Raw genomic sequence first — 17,969 nt, forward strand, 5'->3', positions numbered from 1 at the left:
AGTACAACTCAAAATTCAGCAAATCTAGTGCCTGGACTACCTCTTCTGACCCTGTTGGGAGTTGGTTGCCTCCACAGATGGGTGGCTTTGGGTAGGCTGGTGAGTTGATGACCACAAAAGAGCCATGGAGCTTCCACTCACCTAATGACTGTCCCAGAAGAAACTGGGATGGATAGAACCTCTGTAGTAAATGAAAATTAAACTATCACTTTTACTTATAGAAAGAGCCTCAAAAATACACTTAGAAGAGAGCCTTTATGTAGATCTTAGATATTACAACAAAACATGACAGTATATCATAAGGTGCATCAACATTAAATCAGAATACAGCTCAATGTCATAGTGCTATTCCACCTCCCAGTCAAGGTTCTCTTTCGAGAAATAGAAAAAAACCCATTTTGGCCAGGTGCGGTGGCTCACACCTGTAATCCCAGCACTTTGGGAGGCCGAGGTGGGCAGATCACGAGGTCAGGAAATCGAGACCATCCTGGCTAACATGGTGAAACCCGGTCTCTACTAAAAATACAAAAAATTAGCCGGGTGTGGTGGCAGGCACCTGCAGTCCCAGCTACTCAGGAGGCCAAGGCAGGAGAATGGCGTGAACCTGGGAGGCGGAGCTTGTAGTGAGCCGAGACTGCGCCACTGCGCTCCAGCCTGGGTGACAGAGTGAGACTCCGTCTCAAAAAAAATAAAATAAAATAAAATAAACAAACAAATCCATTTTACTTAGGAGTTAAAATCCTTCTGTATAGAGTACAGAAGAAATAAAAACTTAGTAAATGAAAACAGCTTCCGGTCAGAGAACTGTGTCCCCTTTCAGCATATAAAACCATACTATCCACCCTGTCCAAGACAGATCCCTAGTGATGGACTTTGGTCAGTAGCAGAAACATACACAAACAAATCCAGAAATGTTGAAAGTTTATTTAGAGAAGCACTCAAACTATTTTCTTTATGGGATTCTACAATGGGAATATTGTTGTTTGTGAACCATACATACTGAAATACACAAACAACTTTTTACTCCAATTTATACTCGTGACCACCTGTGTCATTCTCTGGGGTTTTGTACTCTATACAAAAGGATTTTAACTCCTAAGTAAAATGGGTTTGTTGCTATTTCTCAAGAGAGAACCTTGATTGGGAGGTGGAATAGCATTATGACATTAAGTTGCATTCTGATTTAATGTTGATGCACCTTATGGTACACTGTCATGTTTCATTGTACTATCTAAGATCTCCATAAAGTCTCTCTTTTAAGTGCATTTTTGAGACTCTTTCTATAAGCAAAAATGATAGCTTAAGAAGTTTAGCTCTTAAAACCATGACACCACTGTCTGCATTTACCTCTCTTAAAGGCATTAGGCCACATCAGAACCTTAAAACACCCCATCTTCTTATACAGAGTCACAGAGTCGACTGACTGCTTCTATAGAGATGTCATTTGAGCTTTGCTAAGCAGTACTTCCATTAACCATGAAAAGCTCAGGAAAACTGGAATAATGAGGAAAGAAATCAGAGCAAGACCATAAAAGCCCAGTTCATTTCAAGGAGAAAGCAGTAACCATCCCTCCCCACTACATTTTAAATATCACAACGAATTTACGTAACAAAATAAACAATTCACTGAAAGCACACTTTATGTACAACTTTAATTTCTTCCTACTGTGTTCATTACCAAGCTGTTTTCTTTCTTTAGGGAGGATGAGGGGGAAACTTTTAAAAGACTCATTTAACACAGAAGTCAATTTCCACTAATGTATTCTTCATGTGGCATATGTAGTCTTCCAAAGCAGATCTATATATACAAATACACATGTATCAGTATCTTCTTTTATAAGAACAACAGCAATTAGCCCACCCCAAACACATTATTGCTATTCATATCCTCTAGGGAAAAACATGAATATGAGAACCACCTCATTTATAATAAATGCAAACTGATTAGTTTTTCTGATAGAACTGTTTTGTAAAAAACAACTCTAATTGTGAGAAGAATAATGCGACTATTGTATAACCCAGCTTTTACCTTCTAGAAAGTTAGGCAGGGAGTCTTTTTCATGCATTCATCCCTAAGGAAGTAGAAATAAAGTGCTTTGCACCAACTGTTGCTATCAAGTTATATAAGACAGAAAGAGTTGGTACGACATTGCGGTCTTTGTGATTTGGGGTGTGTAAAGGTACCATCAGCTTTCACAGAATCACCAAGGGCTCCCCAGATCAAGATCCCAAAGCCACCTTTGTACGTGTTCAGTGGAGGGGAGGAAAATAAGAATTTGCACTAGTGTGTAGGAGGCCAAAGTAGAAAAGAGGGAGAGATGAAAACAGGCAACCTGACCGCCTACAAAATATTCATCACAGATTTCAAAGAAGGCTTTTCTCCTTGAGCTCTTCAGATCATGCCTCAGGTAGGGGGATAGGGGGTTTTAATTGGGAGGAACACATGCCTAGTTAGAAATGGGGAATATAAAAAACACTACTTAAAAATCCTCAAATCTCATTCTGTACATAAAATGTAGCCAGTGGAAGCAGAAGAGGAGACATCTGCACATACCACACATGCATGCACAGGCACTCTTAGGTTCAAAGCAAGTTGCTACAACCAGCCAGAGAAAATAACAGACATGTGTGCTTAGGCAAAATATAGGTAAGAAACAAAGACATTAAAGGGAATACACTAAATAGAATACATACATACATACATATATGTATGTATATATGTATGTATAGTGAGTTCTAGCTTTAATCAACGCAATCCGCAAAATAATTTTCTTTACTATTGAAGAGTTTTCTAATAGCTAGCCCTTCATTAAATCTCCTCAGATGGAACGCAAGTGTTTGGTTATTACAGAATTAGACTGAGCCAGAATCTGCTACCAGACGGTACTTATCACAGATGTAGAGATCTGAAAAATAACAGATACATATTATAAGCCCTTTCAGAATTCTGGCCTCAAAGGTACCCATAAAATATATATTTCTGGCTTAGCTCCATGATTTTTACATATGACCCAGGTACTTTACCTGACTGTTCAAATGTCGGTTGGCACCTTAGTCATTTACAGGGCACTTTTTTGCCTGCATGATCCCATCAGACTCTTGTGATGGTCCAGTGAGGTAGGTGGGAGAATTATTGTCCCTGCTTAATAGATGAGGAAACTGAAATTCATACAACTAAATAAGTCAGAGGTAATGAAGATAGAACCAGTAACCAAACTGTCTCTTAGTCTAATGCACTTTGAGGAATTATAGATACATTGTGTCTTACAACATACAGAATATTGCTTTTATGGTTTACTAATCACAGCATTCTGGCAGTGGCTTTTTTGGGGTTTGTTTTGTTTTGTTTTTTTTGGCAATGCCCTTTAGTCTGCCTTCTAGGCCCCTAAAACAGCACAGCTATTTCTCACTAATCTTTGTCATCAATTCGTTTCCTGGGTTAAATTCCTTCTTCCCAAACACCTCCCTGTAGACAGGGATCAGAGTAACATGAACTGGGCTTCTCTGTTCCCTAAGGGAAGATGTCCACCAGTCCAAAGAGAGAGAGAACAGCTAATATTTGGTAACCCACCTGCTAGCAGCACCATTGTTCTTTATTAGCAAACCCATTGCCCTCAATGAGGTGCAGCTGGCTTGCTTTTTCTTAACAATCAATCTGCCTTCAGAGCTGGAGCTCATAAGAGGCACAGCCTCCCATTCTGCTACAAAAATTCTATAGTCTCCTCAGCTACTTTCTCTATCATTTCTCATTAAAATGATTTATTATACAGAAATGAAATGGCATATTGTATTAAATAATTACAAAATAGTTTAAAATTTCTTTTGTACATTTCAATCATGAGTATTTGAGAGGAAGCTGAAACCAGTTCTGATGACAGGTGGAAGGTAGTAACTGAGTTAGCATCAATGCATTCACTTCAAACCACTTGTAGAAATGAAGTGTTATTTAGTTTCACAGAGCTGCAATCTCCAAATACACACATTTGTTCTCAGATGACAGCAGTTCTTCGAATTAACAGTGAAAATATTAAGCCGACGGAAGACATTTTGGTTGTTTTGACAGGTTGACTTGAGTGTTTGCCATCTCATTAAACCAAGTCAAGTAAGGGAAGAAAAGATTGATGAGGCCATAGCCCAGGAGTGAGGTCACCAGCTAAATGTGACCGCATAGCAACAAAAGAAGTTTGACTGATAAAGATGTGTCCCCACGGTAGTAGTCCTTTTCCCTAAATGAGTCCTTCAGGTCAAGAAAGGAAATTTGTTGACTAGATTCTCTTAGCTTGCTCCCAAAGGCATGTGACTAATAGCACTTTAAAGTCTGTTGTGAAGGATATAATGATTAACTGACCATTTAAATCCTGGAAAGGTCACATTAGCAGCCCCTATCAGTGCTTCGGAGCCAAAACAGTAGAGTGTGAAACTTGAAATTCACTATGAGCTCAGAAAATGATTAAAGTCAGAAGTGATCCATGGCTGCTTATAAATGAAGTCCAAGATTTCTAGCATTATCAATAACAGCAGTAGGTACAAGATCATTGTGGGTGACCAAAAAAAAACAAGGTAGTTGGATTCTCCTATTTTTTTAATAAGCAAAGAAAAGCAGTTGGGCTAATGGAAATATTAGTTATTAGCTGTAAATTTTGTAAATGAATGCTGCTTTTAAGAGTTTAAGAGCCTGTCTGATCATAAATATTTCAAAGAGCACACTATTAATTCAAACCAATCAATAATACAGTATAACCCTCCAGCTAAGTTACCAATGAGAAGAAATTTATTCATCAGTTTTATTCCCACTGAATCTATATCCAAAGGTTTGGGATTGATTATAGCAAGATGTGTTGTCTTATTATCAAAATAGTATTTATTACTCAAACATTTCTAAAGCAATAACCTGTTATGACTTTTTAACTCATTGAGTAGAAAGTTGAATATTTACTGACATTTCTTGAAAACTTGCAACCCACCTGCAGGAAAGAATCTGACATCATCACACTGTGTTTTCCTTAACTTGACAGGAAGTCAACTTCAAGCAGATTGACTTGAAACGGGATCTTATTTGGGAAGCATAAGTGTCCAATCAAAAACTGTGTATTTTTTTAAATTTGGAAAACACTCAAGTTCCAGTTGCTTATCATTCTCCTTCACTTTCTGAAAACCTGGCAATCCCATGTGGACTTCTGGTAGAATGAGCAATGCAAAGAACTGGCTTGGACTTGGCATGTCCTTGTACTTCTGGGGACTGATGGACCTTACGACCACCGTTCTCTCGGATACCCCAACACCACAAGGTGAACTAGAAGCACTCCTGTCAGACAAGCCACAGTCACATCAGCGGACCAAGAGGAGCTGGGTTTGGAACCAGTTTTTCGTTCTGGAAGAGTACACTGGGACCGACCCTTTGTATGTCGGCAAGGTAAGAAATGCCAAGTAGAAATGACCCGGGTATTGGATATTGAAATTGAATATGAATTGAGTATCAAAGTTGACCTAGCCTTTATCTGAGACCTGAGAAAACTAGAACAAGTGGTACGTTACTTGACACCTAGCTAAAATGTAACTTCTGCTTTGTCAGAGACCAGTCTGAAAGGAAAGATTTATTTCCTTGTCCATGTCTCTGTTATGAATGGGAAAAACTGGGAATTGGGATTTGGAGGAAAAGGCTCAGACCCTGCAAGAGCTATTCAAGTCCTAAAAGAGGCAGCAGCAGCTGTCTGGGAATGACAGAATGGGGGAGAGGGAAACTTGGAAATACAAGAAGAGTACAGAGTTTTTTGCTTTGTGTTTTTGTGGAGTTTTTTTCAGAGCATTTCCAGAGGTATTGCCTGAGGTGCAAATTTAATGAAAAAAATAAAAATAAAACATTTTTCATTTCAGAAGATCTTAGCATGTGCTTTAGGATAGTTGGAGACAATAAATATATTTATAAATGTTATATTTGAATTCTCTTGATTTAATCTATCATTATTTCATCTTTAATCCTGGATTTTTCCTGTGTTTACTTTATTGGGGTGTTAATTACAGACCATTTTGTGAAAGCAACCAAGTGAGAGAGAATGGGAGACAAGAAACTAATTAGAAAATAACTAATTCATTCAAATGGTAACTTAAACGCTTGTTTAGCACAGAGGCTGGGAGCATGGGTTTCAAATTCAAACACAGGTGGGTTCAAAGCCCAGCCCTGCCAATTATTTCTAGAGGAACTTTGGACAGGTCACCAAGCCCTGCTCATCTCGGCTTCCTCAAATTTGAATGAGATTGAGAGAACTGCTCCTTCTCAAGTGTTGTCTACCCAAGTTCTTTCCCCAGTGTCCACTCACTTCTTAACCCAGGTATCTGGCTTTGGTCCCTACCTCTGACCCAAAGCTGTGTTTTCATTGCTTCTCAAGACCTCCCTACTGCCCAATCACACCTCTCAGTCACAACCTCAGACACTGCTGACCTGTCTCTCCTTGACTCATTGTCCTATCTGTGCCATGACCTTCACAATCCCGTTTTTCCTTCTTTTTTCTCAGCCGTGTTTGTGGGTCCTCTCCTTCCACCTGACCCCATTTGTTGGTGGGCTTGTCAGCTTTGCCCTAGCCTCTTCTCCACACACTCATTCCCTGGGTGGACTCGCCACCTCTGCAGTTTTGAATGCCATGTCTATGCCAATGAATGCAAAACCTCTATCTCTGGCTTAGACCACTTTGGGTTATAAATTCTACTGCATATGTGACATCTCCACATCTTCTACCCATAGGCCTTTCCAATGTAGTGTGTCCAGTAAGAAACTCTTGTTTTTTTTCTCCTAAACGTAGTCTGCCCCAACACCCACCCATCACCCATTTCCTAAAACCAGAGAACTGGGGATCATTCCTCCCTTTCCCCTGCCCACACATTCTCTCCCTCTGCAAATTCTGCTAGTCCTATGCCAGAATCAACCCCAAATCCTGCATTTCTCTTATCCCTGCTTCCACCATCATCTGTCACCTGGGCAAGTACCTAGCCTCCCAACCAGTCTCCTCATGTCCACCTGTACCTCCTTCCCATCTGTTCTCCACCATGGTCTTTTTAAAATTTAAGTCAGATCATGTCACTCCTCTACTTACGTCTCTTCAATGTTTTCCCACTGTGCATTGAATCCTCCAGACACCTCCCCACAGCTAACAAGACCATCCCTTTCTGGATCAGCCTACCTCCTGGCATCCACCCATGGCCCATGCTACTCTCGCCCTCATTCTCGCGTTGCAGCGGTATGACCTTCGACAGTTCCTACAACCTGTCAAGCACTGCCTTTACTGCTCCCCCATAATGAAATATCCTTCCTGTGGCTTCTCTCATGCCTTCCTTGGCCACTGTCTAAGGCAAGCCCCTCTGTTAGACTCTCTTTCACAGCCCTAATCACAACCACCGTATTTGTTTCTTATTTACATGTTTATTGTCTGAAGCCTCTGACTAAACCTAGAAGCTCAATGAAAGCAAGAACATTGCTCCCATTTTATCCCCAAGGCCTAACACAGCATTTATCTTATAGAAGGTGCTCAAGATGACATTTAATAAATGAATGTCTCACTGTGTAGTAAGGATTAAATAAGCTAATGCATGTAAAGCACTTTGCACAGTACTCAATCCAGAGTAAAACTTTAATTATCCTTAACCTGTAGTAGTAAATAGTACTATACTAGCAATAGTATTAATAGTGGTAATAGTAACAGCATTTAAGGAGTTCATTATGGGAACTCAGCGCTCAGTAATACCTAATGCAGCTGCAAATCCCTTGGCCTCAAAACCTGTGACTTTTCATTGACTTCTCCTTTCCTTATCTCCTTTTACCTTCACGTGCAATCGGTCCCCATATCTGCCAATATTTCTGTGCCAGTTTCTCTCAGATGCATCTCCTCCTCTCTAGGCTCGGTCATGACCATGAGCCTTTGTTCTTCCTGATTAGATTAACTACGCCGGTGCTGCCTGTCTCCCTGTGAAAAGACTCTTCCCATCCCTCCTCTAGGATGCTCAGCGCATTCCTCTCCCTGAAGCACCCTTTCCATCATGTTGCTCCTCTGATTAAGAAAGCACTACAGTGCTTTGAATGCTATCAGAGCTCCTAGCATGCAGTTCAAGGACTTCCTCCTCCCTCACTCAGCCCTCTTGCACAATTTCTCAAATCAGGTCCTCATCCCAATCAAGCTGGACCTCCTTAACTGGTTCTGCCACACATACCACGTTTGTCCCTGACCCCACATGTGTGCCCACGCTGCCGCCCTGCCCAGGACAGGCCCTGACTTCCGCTTATCAGGCCACATTCAAATTCCTCAAAGTTTTAGCTTAAAATCAGACAATTCTATCATGAACACATCTTGTATCTACTCAGAATTCCAAAGACTTCTAGCTTCTCCATATCTATATAACATTTCTTCCAAATAGACATACATGGCCACTGCTAAGTTCAAGAAAAGAGTATGTTTGTATTCAGCAATTTTCAGTAATTACTTATGTGCACATAAAATTTAGGGCTCTCTTCCCTCCTCCCAAGGGTAGAAATTGAGACACCACTCCCCAACTTTGTCTACACCTCCCTGACGCTGAATACTTGGCACAGAACTGGCCACACACAAAGAGTAAAGAAGGGTAGCTAACGTTTTATTGGACTACCACAGTACTATGTGTCGGTCACAATTACATCAAAGCAGATCATTTAATCATAACAACAATGCTGTGAGGTGAGTATAACACAGGGAACTAGACTCAGAGAGGTTATTTATGTTCATTGCCCAAAGTTAGACCGAAGGTAGCAGGGAAGCCCAGACTGAAATACACATCACTCCTACCCAAAAGCCCCAGCTTTCATTTACATTGCCTTGTCTGTGGTCAGTGGCTTTAGACTAAGCCCGGAGGACACACACAGGAGTCAGTGGTGTTTAGGTGGGATCAGGAATCTGAGCCAGGCTGCTTCCTGAACCCTTGATCTCTCACGCTGGGTAGTTCTTAGCTGTGTAGCACCCTTGCATACTCACAATTAGTGCTCGCCCTTTCCAAATAACCCCAACCAAGATACAAGACACCCATGCATCTCAACAGTCATCTGATCCAATCCTCACACCAGCAACCAAGCGAAGATTTTTACCCTGCATTAGGTGTGTTACCTCTACATGAAGAAGATAATTATATATTCACTTTTCCCTTTTACTTTCTTTTGAAAGGGAATTCATCCACTTTCATTCTCTTTACCCAGGGGCATTCTGCTTGTCACCTTGAGCTCCGGAAGATGTCTGTTTAGAGAGCTTGCCAGAGTATTTGCTTATTTCAGAAAGGAGTATGGCAACAATTATCAGCTGTAATTGGTATGGCCTTACAAAATCCACACTGGGCTTTCCAGGGACAAGGCAGTGTCAAGTTAAAGCTAGATTATATTGACATATGCAAAGAGAGGGATGCTGAGAGCTTGTGCACGAATCTGTGGGTCCAAATCATGCCGAGGTTAACAACTACATGGAAGCTGCCTAACCACAAACTGTAAGCACTCACTGCATTCTCGAAATTACTCAAGGTACTCTGAAAGATGACAAAAGGAGTGAACATCATTCTTGTTTTTGAAATCCTCAATTAGCTAAGATTCTTCAGGACCTGCTTGTACTTCCCATCACTCACTACTCCCTTGGCTGAAGATCTTAAAAACTAAAGAATGATTAGGATAAGTGAGACATTCACTTGTCTTATTCTGCCTAAAATATTTTTTTAGGAAGGAAAAAAAACATTTTCCCAAGATGTACGTAACTGTGCTGCTGACTCTGCTCGGAAGCTTCTTACCTTCCTCCAAATAGCTGGTGCGCAGTCAGTGTTAGTTGAATTAAATATGGGTAAATATAAAACACATTTTTATTACACCGCCAATTTGCTGAGTGACTTGGAGAAAAGCTGTTAATGTCTGTTCTTTGCCATTTTTGAAACCAAATGTGTATTCTACGGCTGGTAAAGCGGAATATTAAATGTGCACTGCTGCATGGGTTATTAAGCTGGTGTCTCTCAGCCCCATGCTCACCTTTCCATACTCTGCTTTGGGTGCTGGGGCTGAAACTCTCCAAGCCGTAATTTCTCCTCTTCCAACCATCTCCTCTCCCAGGTAGGTTCTGCCTGCCAGCAGAAGGTACTAGAGGGAGCCCAGGAGGCAGGAGGAGGGAGGAGTGACTTGCTCCTCATCACACCTACTTCTAAGAGGTCTGAGTCCCAGGGAACAGGGGCACCTCCTCGAAGCTCCTGCGGCCCCAGCCCAAGGAGCAGCACTCCTTCCTCAGGGGCTCAGCCTCAAGGGGCTCCCCTCCAAACCTGCAGATGCCAGAATCCCCACCTCCCTCCTGTGTTGCCCCAGCCAGAGGGGCACTGGCTGTTTTTCCTGGAGCTGCGCTCTCTCTCTGATGCCTCGGGGCTTCCTTCTGGCCTTTCAGCCCTCCACTCCAAATTCTCCCTGCTGAAACCAGGTGTGAGTTTTGTTCCCTGACTACACCTCGAACTGATAGGCTTATGGGCCTCAGAAACCACCTCTGTGTAAGTAGATCCTGACATGCTTCAAAGCTGAGACGCTTCCTGCTTCCCTGGGGCTGTTCTCTACCCCCTCCCCACTCCTTTTCCCTTTCCCCGCCTTCTTCCCTCTCCCCCCCACCCTTCCTCTCCCACCTCTCTCCTCCCTTCCTCTCCCCCCTCTATCCCTCTCCCTCCCTTTCCCTTTTCCCCCCTTTCTCCCCGCCTTCTCCCTTCCTCTCCCTCCCTTTCCCTTCCCCCCTTTCTCCCCGCCTTCTCCCTTCCTCTCCCTTCCTTTCCCTTCCCTCCTTTATCTCCCCTCCTCCCTTTCTCTCCCCCTCTTCCCCTGCTCATGTGCACACTTGCACATGCAGACCGGTGCTCCGAACCTCCTGGAAAGCTGCTCCTAGCTCTGTTAACCAGGGCTAGCACCATCCATACAGAACTTTCGTCCTCCCCCAGACCCTTCTTCCAACACAGTTTCATTGCGCACTTACAAGACGTCAGGCCCACATCAAGATGAAGGTCACACGGAAAGCGGAGGCCTCACACCCAAGCGTCAGCCCAGACTCCAGGGCACCAGCCAGCTCCCAGGAGTCGGGGGCGCCCTGCGGTGAGCTCTGCCGCTGTCGTTTCTTAAAGCGCTTAAAGCGCGCCCACCTGCGGCCTGCCGGGATCACAGGTGTGCTGAATATTTCAAGGATCAGGGAACAAACAGTTTTATTTGATAAACAGAGCACCTCGGAACAGTCCTGGGGTGGCCTTTCTGTCAGCTTCTGTTTTTCCTTCCCTACATCATCAGCAGTGCCCTAAATTAAACCAATTTCATTAAAAGTCCTATGCCACATGCCATAAAATTACATACATACACTGTTATATATATAAACATACACCTATATGCATACGTATACATGTTTTTAATTTAAAACACCTTCTGAAATCCTTGTTCTCCCCACACTTCTGTTCCTCTGCCTGAGAACACAGGTCCAAATGGAATAGATTTTCATTTGTTTGTACCCAGGTCAAATGAAATGGCTTTCTATTCTACACAACAAGAGTTGGGCACCTCTACTTTTTTAACTGCATAAATAGAAGATTTGGATTGTAAAAAAAAAAAAAAAGAAAGAAAGAAAAAAGAAAATACTGTATACGAAATGAGGAAATGTGAGAACTTCATATTCTAAATAAAATAAGTAGAAAAAAAGTCCACAACTATTTTTTCGGTCAATTTTATTCCCTTATTTCCCTTTCTAGATAAGACACAGCTGAGTTCCCCTAGGCAGCAAAACCATTGCCTGCATGATTTGGCCTTGAGTCAATCTGAGATCAGCTCAAAGCCAGCCACAACCTCCAAACCCATCCCTGTCGGAGGCTGTTGTGGATGCATTTGCAGGTGTTTTATTGGTGTTCATGCTGTTTAATCCTCAGAGTAACACTGTCTCAGCCATGCTTCCGGCGGCCTTCTGCAGCTTTTACCATGAGACTGTGCATAACAAAAAAGCCAACAGGTTGTTTTTGTCTCTCTGCCACCCTCCTGGAGGTCTGTAGGGAGCAGAGAAGAGCTGAGTGTGCTAATACCCTTTTCTCTATGCACGTGTGTCATGGTTGGCCCCATTTATGGCCTTCCTATGTTGGGAAAAGCACTGTGCTGGGTGCCTCACGTGCATTAATCTCTAATGATCCCAGTGAACCTTCAGAATAAGTATTAGTGCTGTCCTCACACTTATAAGGAAATTAATGGTTATAAACATAAAATAACTCATCAAGGGCCCTGAATTTATAGCTGGCCTAGACAGTGTTCAGGCCAGATATATTGGCCTCCCTGCCCCAAGCCTAATGCTGGCTGTTTTATCAACTAATCTCATGAACTTCACCCTGGACTATGCAAAGTGCTAACAACCCAGGCAACAATGGAGTGGCTGACTAAATTTAACTAATTGTTTTGTTACCACCTTTGGAAAGAGACCATTACCTATAGGGTTGCTCAAAATTACAGGGTTCTTGCCACCCATACATACTATCTGCAATTAATTAGATATTACAGATGCAGAAATATGTTTATAGGCCTGAGATTTTAAAAATATAGTACTCCTGGACTCCTTTTGAGAGTTATTAAAAGTATTCTGGCCGGGCCTGGTGACTCACACCTATAATCCCAGCACTTTGGGAGGCCGAGGCAGGTAGATCACCTGAGGTCAGGAGTTCAAGACCAGCCTGACCAACGTGGCCAAACCCCCTCTCTACTAAAAATATAAAAACTAGCCAGGCATGGTGGTGCATGCCTGTAGTCCCAGCTACTTGGGAGCCTGAGGCAGGAGAATCGCTTCAACCTGGGAGGTGGAGGTTGCAGTGAGCTAAAATCATGCCACTGCACTCCAGCCTGGGTGACAGGGCGAAACTCTGTCTCAAAAAAAAAAAAAAAAAGATTCTGAGAGCAAATATAGCTGCATGGTCAGATAAAAGCATGTCCCTAACTCAACCATCCACATATAGATTTAAGTGACTCAGTTATGAACCCAAGAACCAGTCCCAACTAAAGGAGACACACACCGATGTAAAGAATCATAACCAGCAGTTAAATTCCATTTGACACCTGAAACACAAGCCCAGTCCTACCGAATGAAACTACAGAACTAGGATCACAGAATGGGAGGAAGAATCCACGGAGGTCATTCACTTTTCTCACTGCAGTGCCCTTAACCTTTTTATAAACTACTTCCATCAGCTTATCAGCCAACTTGAATGGTCATAAAACTGTTTGATACTCCAAAACTTACGGCAATTTCTTCATTTTAACACATTTAGGCTTATCCATTTTATTTTTATTTTTCTTAAGTGGAAAGGCAGGATTCCTCCTTATTAAATTTGTTCTTATTCTAACATTGGGGATCTTCACTTTCCAGAGTTCCTGTTTTCCCTACTTATCAGGGAGAAGAATTGTGTTTAAATAATGGTGAGTTCAGGATACAGAATGGGACATGGAAAATTTTACTTAATCAACCTACACCCACTCCTTGATACAATCGTGTCCAATGCATACTAGTTCTTTGTCGACAAACTTATTAAACATTTGAAAAATCTCCTTATGTAAAGGGAGGTTATAAGTTTGTAACAAACTGAAAATCAATGTGTTTTCTGACACCTGTTGACATTCATGATGAGAATTAGGTGCTTTCCTCTCCCAGCTTCATTCAGATATGGACAGGGGAGACGGATCCATCAAATACATCCTCTCGGGAGAAGGTGCTGGCATCGTGTTTACCATCGACGACACCACTGGAGACATCCACGCCATTCAGAGGCTCGATCGAGAGGAAAGAGCCCAGTATACTCTAAGGGCTCAAGCCCTAGACAGGCGGACGGGCAGGCCCATGGAGCCTGAGTCAGAGTTCATCATCAAAATTCAAGACATCAATGACAATGAGCCCAAGTTCCTGGACGGACCTTATGTGGCCACTGTGCCAGAAATGTCCCCTGTGGGTAAGGTGGTGACTCGCTGATTTTCACAAATAGCACCTCCTATATATATATATACACACACACACGTATGCACATGCACACACACATGTAGATACACATATATTCAGAACAGGAGAGCATGAGAGGAGAAGCTCACCAATTATAAAGCAACCAAAGATGACAACCAAGCCCTTTGGCTGGCAGGAAGCTACTTAGACATTGGAATCAACCAGAGCAAGTAATAATAATAAGCCTATTAATGTTTTTTAGTTCTGATTCTTTAAAAACAAAATATTAGCTAGACAGATTTGTTTCATAAGGGAGAAATGTTTTGTTGTTATCAAAAGAGCAATAGGGTTAGGCGCGGTGGCTCACGCCTGTAATCCTAGAACTTTGGGAGGCTGAGGCAGGTGGATCACAAGGTCAGGAGATCCTGGCCAAAATGGTGAAACCCCGTCTCTACTAAATACCCTGTCTCTACTAAAACACCAAAAAAATTAGCCTGGTGTGGTGGTATGCACCTATAGTCCCAGCTACTCAGGAGGCTGAGGCAGGGGAATCACTTGAACCCGGGAGGTGGGGATTTCAGTGAGCTGAGATCATGCCACTGCTCTCCAGCCTGGCGACAGAGTGAGACTCCATCTTAAAAAAAAAAAAAAAAAAAAAAAAAAAAGCAATGAAGAGCCCAAAGGCTGTGTCCTTATCAGTCATTCAGATTTTAAAGCACAAATAACTCTTATCCCTACTAAACAGGTACAAGATAAGAGTTATGGAAGCTTGACCTAGAAAGGGGACTCTCCCAGTGAAGCAAACACATTTGCAAATGCTTTAAGATGGACCGCTCAGGATTGCATCCAGCCTTTAGCTATTAGACTTGAACAGGTTTCTACCTCTTCTCTTCCCCAGGTACCTCTGTCATCCAAGTGACAGCCACAGACGCAGATGACCCGACCTACGGCAACAGTGCCCGGGTGGTGTACAGCATTCTTCAGGGCCAGCCATATTTTTCTGTGGACTCTAAAACAGGTATCTGATACAAGGGTCGAGTCAGAGGTGTTTATTCCCTGATAATTTATAACTGCTGCTATGACAGATCCAACTCTCCTTTTTAAGGACTCTCCAGGGAGTGTATTAACCAGAGAAGACTGCTCTTAGCTTTAGGATTAAGAGAGCAAACTAGCACTGCCCTGACAGGTAAGAGCAGCACTATGCATAGACAGTGAGCAGTGTCTGATTGGAGAGGCAAAAAGCCCCTCTGCGCACACACACAAAATAGCTCCCCAATAGCCTTCAAAAAATCCTATGGTTATGTTTATTCCCAGGGACTAAGGTCTTTTATAACCCCTTGAAGACCCAAGAGGATTGTCACATTCACCTGGGTCATTAGAGAACTAGAAGCATTGATTGTGAAACTGGAAAGAGCCTTGGGGGAATCATCCAGTCCATCACCATTTGCTTAACAGATAAAGCAATTGGGAAATTGAGAGCTACTAAAGTTCATCTAGTGTAGAGAGGTCTCTTGACATGTGGTCTGATATTCTTTCTATTGAACCAACCACTGTGCACTCAGCAGAGAAGAAGTCCAAAATGAATGGTTGCTGGGGCAGACAGGTTTTGATGAGGGAGGAAAGACCAGGTGGGATGTGGCCCCCAAAAAGGCAGGTCCTGATTGGGAAGCTCTCACAGGGAGGACATCAGAGAGAACTGAATGGGCGAGGAGCAATGCAGCAGAAAAGACAAACAGGAGTTTGGTGTTTTGTTTGCTTATTTATTTCTGTCTTACCCGAGAACTTTGACTACAGAATTTACCTTTGGATGTATGAAAGATTTCATTTAATATGTTTGAGCTTGGCAAAGTTATTGCGATATCATTATTATCTTATACTTGTGCCAGGCTTCCTCTCTTATTAATACTTTCATAAACGTTGCCATATTTGAGCTTCCCAATAATCTTGTAAACTAGCACAAGATACAGGAAGTAATATTACTTCCATTTTATATGAGGGTAAACATGGGACCTAGGAGTAATTAACAAGGAACTTGAGTAAAGAAACTTACAGCCACAGAATAAAGTTAATGGTGAACACTCAAAGTCACCTCTTTATTTGAAAAAGAAAAAATACATTTCTATTATCAGCAACCTGATCGAATTTTTTTCCCAGAAGTCCTGAGGGAAACCAGACATTCAGAAAATTGTATCATAAAAGTAGTAAGGGAGTGTAAATTAGGCGGAGGAAAGAAAAAAGACTGCAGTTAGAGACTTCTATAAAACAGTAACTTTAACAATTCTACTAAGGGCAAGGGGGAGAATGAAGAGATGAAGGGTGCCCACAGGGAGGAAAAATGCAGGGAGGAAGAGGATAATGTGTCCTTTATATCCTAAGAAGAGTCTTACATTATTTTGACAGCTCCCGGGGGGCATCTGTAGTGTTAAGGTCAAAAATACATGAACAGAGAGTTATTGCTGTGCCCATGGAGGGCCTTTTAAAAAAGAAAATGCTGCATATATCACTGGAGAATGTTATACTATAATGCAATATATACATTATAGGGGTAAACTGGGGACGGATTATTATTCCCAGTCCCTTCCATTTTCATGCAAAAGGTCTATCTAGCCAAGAGTCATGTTGTAAAGCTGTAGTAAATAAGCCTTTAATCTTTGCCTACAGTGTAGAGAAGTCAACTTTTTTAAGTTGCAGGGTTAAAAGGGAGATAAAACATTACTGTACAGGCTTGGCAGGATCACAACACATTTCAACGGATTGTGGTGTAGGCCCCTCTTCTTAAATGAAACCGTATCTGCTGCTTGCTCTCTGGGGAAATTCATATCTTATGCATGGTAAAAATAAACAGCTCACAGAGCATCTTTCATGTCCTAGCTCACAAAATTAAGTAAAAAGCACAGAGGTAAACAGAAGAATGTCACAAAACAGAATGAATATGTAACAACAGGAAAATCCAATTAGAATTCCAACCCTGCTTACAGGTAGTAGGGAAGCAAGAAAAAGCAGGAATGAGTTACCTAAAGAAGAGCCATTCACACTACAAGGGCTCTAGGGGCTGAAGAAACTGAGGGAGAATTATCTAAATTCACAGATTTGTAGACATATGAGGCTTTGTTTTCTGGACCCAAAGCCCCCAGTTTTCCTTGGTGAGACAGCACTGTCTGAAATCGCCTTGGACCACAGTTTCCCAGATCTGTAAGAGAAACATTGCTGCCACCTCCTGTTCACTTTCAGTAATGTTGCCAGAAGAAACCAGCCCTCTGAGCACTTCCTGCTGGAATAAAAGTTTTCATTCACCACTGGTTTCAGTACAGCCCGTTTTTGAAGCTGAGATTTTTTTACCTCAAATTTAAAAGCACAGGTGACTTGCACCTCACTTCTAGGCATTAACGGTGCACCAGGGAGACACCTAGAAACCAATCTTTAAAAACTGGACCTGTGGTTTTATTTTTATAAACAAAGTCATTTCTATCCTCCAGGTGTAATTAGGACAGCGCTCATGAACATGGACAGAGAAGCCAAAGAATACTACGAAGTGATTATCCAAGCCAAGGACATGGGAGGGCAGCTTGGAGGATTAGCTGGGACCACAACAGTCAACATCACCCTCTCAGATGTCAATGATAACCCACCCCGCTTTCCCCAGAGTGAGTACCTAACCCAAGAGAGCACAGACCTCGGGCCCAGAGGGACGCACCTGTTGCAGAGGTGTGGGAGAAAGCCCAGTTTGAGTTTCCTCATTAAATTCAATTATCCATAGATTCCTTTCTTACATTCATCATGCAATTCTCGCATAACTATTTGCCTTCAGTGTTCCAGCTTCCCATAGTACTAAACCAGGATTTCTCAAACATATTTTTCCATTTTCTCCTCCCTGTGGAATCTTTTTAGACTTTCTTTCCTGATTGCCACGCCCACCCACCCCACATAAAATGCAATACTAAGGAATAAGGTTTGTTGGGTAGAACTGACCTTTAGTGGGCCACAAACTAGTAATGCTGAGATTTTTTT

At 42.3% G+C, this 17,969-nt stretch overlaps 1 protein-coding gene across 1 annotated transcript in view; it reads left to right on the plus strand.

Annotated features, from left to right (window-relative positions):
- Positions 1 to 17,969, plus strand: part of CDH20 (cadherin 20) — a 222,093-nt gene that overhangs the window by 151,940 nt on the left and 52,184 nt on the right. The window contains exons 2-5 of the mRNA XM_003827263.6: positions 5,016 to 5,413; positions 13,680 to 13,974; positions 14,860 to 14,979; positions 17,438 to 17,605. Coding sequence (XP_003827311.3) covers positions 5,168 to 5,413; positions 13,680 to 13,974; positions 14,860 to 14,979; positions 17,438 to 17,605 — 829 coding nt within the window. The 5' untranslated portion in view covers positions 5,016 to 5,167. The remainder of the gene's footprint in view (positions 1 to 5,015; positions 5,414 to 13,679; positions 13,975 to 14,859; positions 14,980 to 17,437; positions 17,606 to 17,969) is intronic.

This window comes from Pan paniscus, chromosome 17 (genome assembly GCF_029289425.2).
Source record: "Pan paniscus chromosome 17, NHGRI_mPanPan1-v2.0_pri, whole genome shotgun sequence".
Classification (NCBI taxonomy): domain Eukaryota; kingdom Metazoa; phylum Chordata; class Mammalia; order Primates; family Hominidae; genus Pan; species Pan paniscus.